The 12082-nt window shown below is 41.7% G+C and overlaps 1 protein-coding gene across 1 annotated transcript in view; it reads left to right on the top strand.

Annotated features, from left to right (window-relative positions):
* Positions 1 to 12082, top strand: part of LOC139913090 (putative E3 ubiquitin-protein ligase HERC1) — a 66436-nt gene that overhangs the window by 46102 nt on the left and 8252 nt on the right. Inside the window, exons 54-70 of the mRNA XM_071901031.2 lie at positions 1170 to 1297; positions 2702 to 2829; positions 2986 to 3213; positions 3479 to 3606; positions 3909 to 4108; positions 5203 to 5317; positions 5490 to 5621; positions 5790 to 5888; positions 6077 to 6250; positions 6696 to 6980; positions 7110 to 7175; positions 7493 to 7618; positions 7891 to 8029; positions 8209 to 8390; positions 8912 to 9067; positions 9183 to 9305; positions 10035 to 10137. Of these exons, the coding sequence (XP_071757132.2) occupies positions 1170 to 1297; positions 2702 to 2829; positions 2986 to 3213; positions 3479 to 3606; positions 3909 to 4108; positions 5203 to 5317; positions 5490 to 5621; positions 5790 to 5888; positions 6077 to 6250; positions 6696 to 6980; positions 7110 to 7175; positions 7493 to 7618; positions 7891 to 8029; positions 8209 to 8390; positions 8912 to 9067; positions 9183 to 9305; positions 10035 to 10137 (2512 nt within the window). The remainder of the gene's footprint in view (positions 1 to 1169; positions 1298 to 2701; positions 2830 to 2985; positions 3214 to 3478; positions 3607 to 3908; positions 4109 to 5202; positions 5318 to 5489; positions 5622 to 5789; positions 5889 to 6076; positions 6251 to 6695; positions 6981 to 7109; positions 7176 to 7492; positions 7619 to 7890; positions 8030 to 8208; positions 8391 to 8911; positions 9068 to 9182; positions 9306 to 10034; positions 10138 to 12082) is intronic.

Below are 12082 nucleotides of genomic sequence, written 5' to 3'. Positions count from 1 at the left end.
AAACTAAGTCCAGTATTGCTGTTATAATACAAGCACAGCACCAAGTGGTTGAAAAGAAGAATTAGTGCCATCTACCCAATGAAAGACCGCCAAGAAAGACAGCAACTTTTAACTGAGACTTTAACTGAGAGCGATGAGTAGCTACTCAGAAGATTTTGTTTTTCAAGTCCTATTTATTGAACCTCTGCCAACAACTTTCTTCAACTTTGGAATGAGAGACCAAATGCCCTAACGCCATAATGCCTGCAGTTCTCAGAACCGTAATTTCATTGACTAAATTTTATTTGTAAGATAATTTAGAAACTTTTATATGTAATGTTGATAAATGAGGGCCCAGAAATCTCAGCACCTGGTCAAGTAATCGTTGAGTCATTGGTATTGATCGACAACCCTATGAAACCCATGCAGATATACACTCACCAGCCACTTTATTAGGTGCACCTAATAATAACAGCTCAGTGCAACAGTGATGTGCAGAAGGGCATCTCAGAACACACAGTTTGTCTAATCTTGAAGCAGATGCGCTATAGCAGCAGAAGACCACACCAGGTTCCACTCCTGTCAGCTAAGAACAAGAAGACAAAGCTACAGTGGGCACATGATCACCAAAACTAGGCGACTGAGGAATGGACTTCACTTTACTCCAATGGACTGCACAGTGCCTAAATCTCAACCCAAAAGCAGACCGCTGGGATGAAGTGAAATGGGATGTTCATAGCACGAATGAGCCACCAAAAAACTACAGGAATTGCATGATGCTATACAGTCTGCATGGACCAAGATCCCAGTGGAAAGTTTCTGGCACCTTGTTGAATCCATGCCTTGATGAATCCAGGCTGCTCTGAAGGCGAAAGGGGGTCCTGCCCAGTACTACCTAATAAAGTGGCCAGTGAGTGTATTATGGTCATGTTGTGCTGTGGGACAGTAAAAATCATACTTATTGCACTTTTAAAGAGAATATAGGCACAGATAATATATGACCATAGTTATTTCCCATTTATCTAGTAAACCTTTGCATGGCAAGTTATCCAGGCAAAGTTGTCCAGGCAATTACTGGATATTCTGGTAGCTGGAGTTTTAATTGCCTATGACTTCTGTTTAACCATTTCCTCTGTCACCACTAACACCAGTAAATATAGAGGAGTTGTGCATTATTCTGTTCTGTTTAGGTGACGAGCTGTTCCTGGAATAATGAGCAGAGTTTGCTGGCTACATGGTCTCAGGACAGGATGGTGCAATTGTGGAGCATCAGCCAGAACACTGCTGAGTTGCAGACCATGCTCTCCTGTGTTACAAGGTTACCCCTGCTTGATTCAGTAGATTGTTTTGTCCAGAGACGGCTTTACTATGTATGTTCATGATTAAAAGATAATTCCGTTCAACCTGGGCCTTATTAAGCTCACCGCTAGATGGAGAGCTTCTATGTCTGTAAGGAGGACCTTTTTTGGGGACTGTCATTCTTTTTGGACGCTCATTCACTTACTTCTGTGATTCTTTTTCATAATGTCCACCATAATGGTTGCTGACTTTAAAGCATTCCCTTGGTATCTCACCATGACACTATGCCTCCCCATGTATTCCCTGGAAGTCTCTATATCATTACGCCAGCCACGATTGGCGAAGTACTCAGTCAGATCTGGGTGTGGTTCAGCCGACCCAAAATAGGCCGTTATGCCTATATTCTCTTTATTGGGGACTATCAGTAATCTTGGTAGCTCCTTATTGGCCAGGGAAACACTGGCTAGTTGAGATCATTCAACATTTTTGCGGTCAACCACAGCCTACTCCTACGCTGAAACCCACCAGGACCTCATCCACAAGAACCCGTTACACATGTAGTATGTGTTCAAGGAATGGTATGCAAGTTTGCATAATGTGCCTTTCCTAGCCAACGGGGAGTCCTTCCCTTTAACTGGTGGCTTGCTACCCCAGTTTTCCTCTTCGGAGCAACAATATAGCAATATGTTGCATCCCGTACACATGCTGTGCATCTACTTGGACAAGACTGAAGGGTTTAGAAAAACTGACCAGTTATTTGTGGCATTCTAAGCATGATGTCACCGCACAATCCTCGGCCCATACTGTCCTGAGCGCAGGCTCGTCTGACAGTTTGTCAGCCCAAGAGTGCTTGGCAGTCAGTCTTCAAGATAAACTTATCTGGCAATACAGGAGTCAATATATCCCTGTAGTGAGATATTGACTGAATGCTTGAATGAGACCTTTATGTTACGACTGTAACCCTGGATCTCTGATAACATCAGTGAAGTATCTCACCAGACCACTCACTATGTATGAAGCAAGGAAGAGGCTTAGGTTTTTTTTAAAGATAATTTTTTGGGGCATTTTTTCCTTTATTTGAGAGGTGAAAGTGGAGAGAAACAGGAAACATTGGGAAAGAGAGAGAGGGATGACGGACGTCGCGGTTACATGGTGTGTGCCTTAGACCACTGAGCCACCAGGACGCCTGGAAGAGGCTTATTTTGAATGACCTGGTGATACTATGTCGGCCCTATATATAGGGAGAGGATGTCCTTTTTGACACACACAGGTGGCCAGCCAATCACAATTGACATAGTGATGTAGAGGCTTCTGAGGACTACGCAGATGGGTATACCATTTAGTGAGATACCTCACTGATGCTATCAGAGAACTGGGGTGAGGGCCGTAACCTAAACTTTTCCTACTGTCTGACTCCTTCCAGTAAGACAGACAGAACAAGCACTGAGAGGGCTGGTAGAACTCATCTGGTCTCCCCTGTTTACTGGAGTGCAGGGGGAACCTTTTTGGCTGCCTCTGAGAACAAATACATCAGCATCTTGACCATCAGAGGTTAGTCTGGCCATTTGTTTCTTCACTGGTCTGGCACATCTCAAATTTCATCCCAACTATGAACAATTTCATATTTTACTGTAGTTTCTCAGGTGCCTAATAACTATCACGTCAGTAATTGCAATTAGATTTCATCTCTCTGTTGCTTCTCCTCAGGATCTCACTGTCATTTGGAGGCCCAGGTGACATGGGTCACAGCCCTTTGCTGGGCCCAGACCTTCAGCCCCTTGGTTCTTAACCAGACAGGGGCCTGTACGGACAGACCTGCTGAGAGCCTGTTGGTGGGAAGGCTGGATGGCTCCCTCTGCTGGCTGCAGGTCACAATGCAGGAATCAGGCCTTCATGTGAAGAGCACTGAATTCAGCCACTGCCACAGGAAAGAAGGTGAGGAGACACCCAAACAAAAACACCAAATGAATGGTTCACAGATTGGTTCTTTATTGTGTACCTTATTATATGTAATATATCACTATTAATTTAACCTATTGTAAAACACCACCATAGATGAGTGTTTTACTGGCCATGGACGGTCTGCAATACCTTCAGTTAGAAGACAGACATGGTTAAATTGACATATATGGGATTATGGTATGATTGAGGTTTAGTACATTTCTTTACTGACTGTTTCTCTTCATCTGATCTCTTCTAGCCCCCCAGTGTGTAGCCTGGCACAGCGTGGACAAGCCATTTGCTGTGGGCTATCCTAATGGAAAGATCCTTCTGGCCACAGCTGGATGCTATGAGAATGAGCAGCCTGTAGTGGTGTCAGTCTTCCATGTCAGTCTGCAAAATGCACTCTACACTCATTTTAATTACCGTATGCTTGACAGCACAGCTAAACAAAATATATCGATGTATTATTATATATACTTCAGCAACAAATGGAGTTGACGTCATGAAAACATTCTGACGGTTCTATTCTTCTGTTTACATATTGTGACGTGTTTTTACAGTGTGTTTTTAAGAACCTTTATAATACTGTGTGCTGTGATGATTGATCCACTATACCAGATGATCTCATTTTGCTACTCTCTCTACTCTTACCGCCCACCCTCACTATCCATCCCACCATTCCACAGGAGAGTGTGAGTTCCCTAAAGTGGGACCCCACGGGACACCTACTACTGGCCTTGGGCCAGTCAGAGATAGTGAAGATACTGGGGTGGTCTGGGGGCACCTGGGTCACCCTCCACTCCCTCTTCCACACAAGCGCCATCAACATTGCCGAATGGTGCCCACTCCCTGGCAGAGCACCCCATCCCAGGCTCATGATGGCTGTGTAAGTGTATACAATGAATTAAATCTGTCCTCGTTGAATATTATCTCTCTTTCATACCTAAAATACCTCTCTAAATAACATTTTTTCAACACAGGATTGTAAGGTCTATTGTTACGCTGATGACACCATCTTGTATGCTATTGGCTCCACTCCGAACCAGGCCCTTACTAGATTACAGTCTGCCTTTGATTCTGTCCAGAGATATCTCATTAATCTCACACTTGTTTTCAATCCTGAAACAAAATACAATCCTGAGACAAAATATATACTGTATATTATTCACAATGACCCCAACTGCAATCTTAGTATTCATAAATGTAATGCTACCCAGATTGAACTGGTACAATATTATAAATACTTGGGAATTTGGCTAGATAGCAGATTGTCTTTCAAGACCCACTTTGCTCAAAAGCTGAAAATAAAAATTGGATTTTTGTATTGAAACAAAGCATGTTTCTCTTTTGAAAATAGGAAAACCATTGTACAATCCACTGTCAAGTCAGTATTTGATTATGGCGACATTCTCCGCTCGCATTCTATCCCTTCCACCTTGAAGCCACTGGATGCAGTTTATGACAGTTACCTGTGTTTTATCTCTGGAGATAAAGTAAAAAAACTAGGATGGTCCTCTCTAGCAAAAAGACAGAATTTCATTGTACTGTATTTACTCGTGTACCAGGTCACAGGACTGGTTAGTCTTAGATACTCCACGCATAAATACTAAACTTAGCAAGACTGGTTTCCAGTACTAGTCACTTTATAAATGGAATGAATTACAAAGAACATTCAAATTAGAATTTCTTGTCCCCTTGGATGATTTTAAAGCTTGAACGAATATTTTTAGTTTGTGATTCTGTTTTGTTTGTTTTCTGTTGTTTCTTTTAGTTTGTCTCTCTATGCCTGACTGTTGACTGTAACATGTGACTGAATTGTACTTGTCTGTCATTTTTTATACATTTATGTTGTTCTCAGGTCTCTCTTGAAAAAGAGATCTCAATCTCAATGAGACTACCTGATTAAATAAACCAGATGACCCAACCAGATGTATTGATTTGCTAACAAGAGTTTATTTCCTCCTCTCCATATTTCTACAGTGGTTGTCAGAATGGTGCTGTGTATGTGTGGACGCTACCACAGGGAGGTACCATTGTGTCTTTGCCCAACATATTGAGCGGCTCCCCTACCCAGGAAAAGACCAGTGGTAGCCAGGTCAGTTTGGATCTGCTGTTGGAGCTCGCCAGTGGCTTTTTTCTTTGCAGCCTTTTACTTACCTGTTACTCACACATTTTGACTTTTACCAGTGATGGTAACAATTGGCATTATGTGATCAGATCTCATTTTAGCTCCTTTTGAAATCATCTGTTTCTGTTGCCTTCCCCAGCGTGACAGTGCAAAGTGCAGGTTCACACTCAACGGCCATATCACAGCAGTGAAATCCCTTTCATTTTGCCCCAGTGGACTGGCTCTGGTATCTGGAGGGATAGGAGGACTGCTCAACATCTGGTCCTTACAGGTCAGAAAACACCATTCACTGCTGCTTCCCCTGTCTGCTTTGGAGTCAGCACAAAGATCTCATATTTTGTGATAGACATTACAGGGTATGGCAGTAGGCACTAAAGGCAATAAATCTTTGTCTCACGTTAGAATTTTAACCAATCCTGCTGCTCTGTACTTCTTTCAGGATGGTTCAGTCTTACAAACTGTGACAGGATTGGGTTCAGTGGTCAGTACTTCCTGGATACCAAATGTAGGCGTGGCCGCCTGCTTTGGAAGGTCAAAGGTAATTTTGATTCTTTATAACTTCAATTTTCCTGAGACCTCAAAGTAGCTGGGATATTACAGTACTCTCTTCCTCCCACTTCTATCCAAGTGTTTATTTAGCTTAAAATATATCAAATATATTCTGAATGTGCCATTTTACAGCATGGCTTTGGTGTAATAACTGCTTTGTCATGGTTTCCTCTCCAGGATGTTCTGTTGATCTGCTGCACCCCAGATTGGATCAGTCAGAACCATGTGCTGGCTTCCTGTCGCATGGTCCTTAGAAGCCAGAGCATCCTGGGTCTGAACCGGGCACCTTGTATGGCTGTCTTCCTGGAGAGGCTGCCCTTACTGCTGCAGGAGCAGTACAACTATGAACGGGTTATTACTGAGACTTTTTAAGGTGTTTGTGTGGTGTGCATTGATTTTCATGGGCTGTAATATAGCCCTTTCTTTCATTTATTCCAGAATTCTTACATAAGATTTTTGAAAGCAAAAATGAATTCTGAGACAAGAGATACTGTGTGATCGAAAACAAGGCCCATGATAAGACCAAACTGCTACATATGAAAGACATGTATGGTGACTCCTGACTCTGTGCAAGATCAACATAATGACTCTGGAAAATCATCTCAGAGGCTTTAACAGTTGTTTGCAACACGATCTTGAGGATTCATTATCTTACATTTGTGGATGCGTATGTAGCACTTTTGTCTACCACCCACAACAGATATGTTGTATGGAAATACTGACAGGCTGAGAGACACACTTATGTCCATGTGAACCTCCTCCTATAACTGACTTTGAATGCCTTCCCTTAATGCAGAGCCATGTGACAGCTGGTGACCAGCTGGTCCACAGTGCCTTCCTGCAGAGTCTGGCCTCTTTGACTGTGGGCTTGTCCCTGGAGCAACACCTGTGCCGTTACCCACGCCCTCCACACCACACTAGTCCTGATGCCCCCTCTTGTCCATTGGAGTGGAGCTGGCTAGCCACTTACGCCACCACTGTCCGCAGTGCTGAGGCTATTGCCAGGGGCACTGCCTTCCCAGAGTCCTTCGTTGTTCCAGAGTTCCAAGAGGCGGGTGCCACCGAGATCACCAAGGCACTGGTGGGTAGTGACAACTCCCTGTGTATGAAATTTACGCAAGTGGAGTAAATGTTAAACATTGAAAACATTCTCAAATTACTAAATGATACAGAAGTTTCCTCATGTAGGCATTTGTTCTCTGTCTTCTAGGACAATAGTAAGTGGAGCTTCAGGATGGACGAACAGCTCATGTCATGGGCCACCACCAATCCTGAGGTAACAGCTCAGCTGTCTTTACACAATGTAATACACCGGATTTAATTGTTTGCATTTAAAGTTGCCATTTTGGAATTATTCACTCTTGTGCTCCAGATTTAAGAGTTGCTGATCTATTCTAAGCCACTAATAGCACAGCTTTACCACATAATGTTGCCATTGTTCTATTTTTCCACCTATTGAGAGTGGTGCAGGAGTGTGCTGACCTCACTTACAGAAGGATGTCATGTCTCCAGAAACATTTTCATTTTCATGTAATTATTTATGTAGAAGGTGTTGTAGATTCTTATTTCTGTTTCCTTTGCTGTGTTTCATAGGACTGGCAACAAGGGGGGAAGAGTGAGGTGTACCTTTGGGGGAACGGGCGTCATGGACAGTTGGCAGACACAGGAATCAACCTAATGATACCCACTCTTGCATCCGCTCTCTCCCAGACACAACAGGTACACTATTTACCCAGTTCAGGAATTTGACTTCATGATATCCAATTCTGATCAATTTTACTTAAAATATCCCACAAATTCTACTTAAAACATGACCATTTTTTAACAAACTGACACCAGTATTTTCAATGTACTGATACTATTCAGTGTCTAGATTTGGCCTAATCCAGACATATCAGTTGCTTTTTGTCCAAAGCAACCTGCTTTGCCTTTGATTGCTGCTGTTTTGTTGTTTGTTTTCCTCCATGTGGATATTTTCTGTTGTCACCCAGGTTGTGTGTGGTCAGAACTGTACATTCCTGGTACAAGCCAATGGGACAATACTGGCTGTAGGAGAAGGCCAATATGGCAGACTGGGCCAGGGTAACTCTGATGATCTCTACACCCCCACTGTCATCTCTGCCCTGCAAGGTAGTCATCCAGGGCCAGCTATGTAAAAAAAAATTGTGACTGAATTTTCCTGTTGCCTCGAATATTTTGTTTTTATTAATGGAGATAGGAAATCACTGTATTTTGGCTGTATTGTTGTCATTTGATTTGGTTGCTTTCATGTTAAACTTAACTCTACTGACCCTTTGATCTATGGGCAGGTTATGTGGTGACCCAACTGGTGACATCTTGTGGGTCAGATGGCCACTCTTTGGCCCTGACTGAGACTGGAGAAGTATTCAGCTGGGGAGATGGAGATTTTGGCAAACTCGGCCATGGCAACAGCGAGAGGCAGAGGAGACCCAAACAGATAGAGGCCCTACAAGGAGAGGAGGTTACTCAGGTAGAGATAATCCTCAATACTTGGAACTCATGTCTACTTTTTAATTCTTTGATCCTTTATTGTTGGAAGTATTAAGAAAATTACTATGACCAGGATATTTAACTCTTGCACTGCTCAGAACAACATCTTTTCCCTAGCTCTCTCTGTTTCCTAAGCAATTCTGTTGATGACAAATCAGTCAACAGCTTAAGTGATGAACTCTGCTCTATACTGTAGACCACCCTCAACCCTCAAAATTCTCCTTGATAATCAAATTTCACACAGGCACTTAATGGACATGTTGAACACTGGATCTTTATATGATCCTATTTACATTTAATGTATTTTTGTACTGCACCTTGTTCTTTGTCTTGGTCTTTGTTTTATCTCTTGGTTTATTTATCTATGTCTTTTGTTTTTTGTAAAACATTTTGTGACACTTATCTGTTAAAACCCCAAAGGACTACAATTCAACTGTTAGACACAACTATATAACCCCATGTTTTGTGAGACCTTCATAATGCTTGTCTTTCTCTTTCCAGCTTGCTTGTGGCTTCAGGCACTCAGCTGTGGTAACAGCAGATGGGAAGTTGTTCACGTTCGGCAGTGGTGACTCTGGCCGTCTGGGTCAAAGGTCAACATCCAACAAGATGCTACCTGAAAGGGTGGCTGCACTAGAGGGATATCATGTGGGACAGGTCAGAAATCAAATGCTTTTACCTAGAACCGCTCAATATAAACACTTCACAACTCAGATGGTGATGTAGCCTGCCCAAATGCTAACCCAAAGCTAACTTGTGTCACTGTTCTCAGGTGTCATGTGGTCTGAACCACACTCTGGTGCTGTCCTCTGATGGCATGATTGTGTGGGCATTCGGAGATGGGGATTATGGCAAACTGGGAACAGGTTCTTGTACAGCCAAGTGCTACCCACAGGTAGGTTAGTAGTGACAAAGCCCTCTCACATTTAAGGATCCTCAAAAGACAAAAATAAAGGTAGTTTATTGCTCTCTAGCTGGTTTCCTCCCTGGAGTGCATGAAAGGGAATAACTAGAGGTAACTAGAGGTGATTTAATTCACTCCACCGACAAAGCAAAATGCAAGATGGCAAGCACATTAATTGTTGATAAAGCAATCTGTCAGAGTTGGAAGTATACTAACGGTGTTTAATTTTAAGCAAGCTGCCTGTGTTCTCTCAATTCCCTAACAAAGAGTTAAAAAGTGGTGAAAGACAATTATCTATACTACCATTACTTGCTCAACAAAAACACACTCTAAGGGGATGAGTTCAGGAAAATAAGCTTTTTATGAGCTATTTAGAAATAGCCAACTTGTTCACTTTCATATTTGGGTTGAGACAGACAGTGCACATATAAAGATTTGAGCATTGTTACTTTTCCAACTTTCATTATCAAATTAAATTATTTGATTAAATGGATTAAACTGGCCTCTTATACCTAAAATTCCTGCATTTTCAACTTTGATGGCTCTATCAAACTTTTTTTGTTTATGATGATGCAGTGTATACTAAACATACCCTTCCTCTACCCCATTTTTTACCCCATTATTTATTGCTTGCAAATTATCCACTGCTTTTTCCTCGTGCATTTACAAATGCTTGCATTGTGCAGATGAAATATTATTTTTGGTTGTTCCTATTTTCAGAAAGTGGAGCAACTCTGCAACAAGGGAATTAAGAAGGTCAGTTGTGGAACTCAGTTCTCTGTGGTCCTGGCCAGTGATGGACATGTTTACACCTTTGGACAAGGTACATTTTCATTGATTGTTGCATATTTAGTTATATATTTGTGATGTACTTCAGAAACTGTGTGTCTCCAATTTTGCTTTAACTACTATATTTTTTTAAAAACTGAAACTGACATCTTACACCATTTCTTAAATGTGTCATAACCATGAGGCCAAAACCTTGATAATAGAGATTGTTGAATAGGCTGGTTGCTGATGTAAAATTGACATATTTTCAATCTAATTGTTTGATTGGTGATAAGGAATGGAGGAATAAGCTGCTCAGCCAGGTTTACCAGTTACACATAGACATCTTGAATATCTTGATAGTGAATGACAACCGCTTGACCACATCCATCAATTAAACCTTTTTCATTACATGCATGGGAATCAAAGACGGTATAGATGGCACCCTGCTGAATAACTACACCAGTGTTTGATGCAATTGGCACAAAACAAGCTTTAAAGTCAAACAGTGCTCTTTGAAGTGCAAGGTCCAGTGGCATAGTAATGTTCCTCACCTCAGTGTTGGACACAAATACAAGTTGGAATAAATAGTTTTTTGCTACAAAAAACAATGTCATGAGTCATGTTAACAGTGAATATCAACTGTAGCTTTGTCCTTTACCATAAGCTACACTATTACACTGAACGATAAAGCATTAATACCAATGTTAACAGAATGTGAGGCGGACTGCTAAGTTATGTGATAGGACCAGGACTCCTGAAGGTGAGACACCAGGAGGCAGGGCGGCACTAGTCAGCATGATGAGGCAAGGGTAGCAGGGTTAAAGTCTCTTCAGCTGGCGGCTCTGCTGAGCACATACAGCTCAACAGCTGGAAGGTGGTTGGCTGGCAGAGCAGGGTCTGGATAACTTAAGTGGTTAACGGCAGGACTTCAGCTCAGTTCAGCAGTTGGTAACGGGAGACAAGTCTTTGTCCCAGTGCAAGAAAGCTCAACTCAGGCAGTTTATCTTGTGGAAAGGTGGTTGTTTGTTCATTAGCAGATTGTCAGATGGGGCCCTTTGTCCTTCATAAATCTATTTTGAACTCCCTCGAACCAGGTGAGTTTATCTGGGACACGCCAAAGTCATCTCAATGAGCTTGTAGTGGGGATGTGATTCCAGTACTACACCTTAATGTTGAATGTGTCAGAAAATGTGTTTATGGTAGTAGTATTAACACATTCCTGATTCCCAAAAATTAATTCTTAATTTGTGAGACACCAAACATGGAAATGGTGTATGTTAGAAGTGAAGGTAAATTACAACATAAAAATGCATGTTCCACACACATCACACACACACATGTAGCACAATCATTTCTCCACTGAGTCCTTGGCAGAATACTGTCACTAAGTAAGTCAGTAATTTAGTAAATTTTGACACTTTTGCACAGAGCAGGAACTATTTCCTTGTTCTTCTGCCTTGTGTCTTGGTGTGGCACGTTCATGACCCCAGTTGACTGGGTCTAATTATTTATAGGTCATTGTATATATTGACACGATAGCATTTCATGCACATGAATTAATAAAATAAAATGTTTTTTTTTCCCTCTGGGCTCAGTAAAGGACAATGACAAACAGCCAAAGTTCACAAGAATTTATGGATGGTGTCAACTGCTGTGGGCAGAACAAAAAAAGGTTTATGCAAGACCAGACGTAGATTACTATAGTTTGCATTGAAGCGGTGGGTCTGGACAGATTCTGTACTTGTTAATCAGAACAAGATACAAAGATTAAACCATATTGAATATTGAATATTTGAAAAAAGTGAAGTAGTGTAGGCTAATTGTCACTTACAAGGAATGCAGAAGCAGGAGTCTAACAGGAGTTTTTTGTTATCCACAGGATTAAGCTAGCATGGTCCATAATATTTAGGTTGAAAAATGACACAAAAACTTGTCATAGTAAAGAGAAAATATTACAACATTATAATGAGTCTTCTAGCTATTTGTCGGCAGCCTAG

Source organism: Centroberyx gerrardi, chromosome 2, assembly GCF_048128805.1.
Source record: "Centroberyx gerrardi isolate f3 chromosome 2, fCenGer3.hap1.cur.20231027, whole genome shotgun sequence".
Taxonomy (NCBI): Eukaryota; Metazoa; Chordata; class Actinopteri; order Beryciformes; family Berycidae; genus Centroberyx; species Centroberyx gerrardi.
The sequence above is the reverse complement of the archived record's forward strand: the minus strand, read 5'-3'. Positions and strand labels throughout refer to the sequence as shown.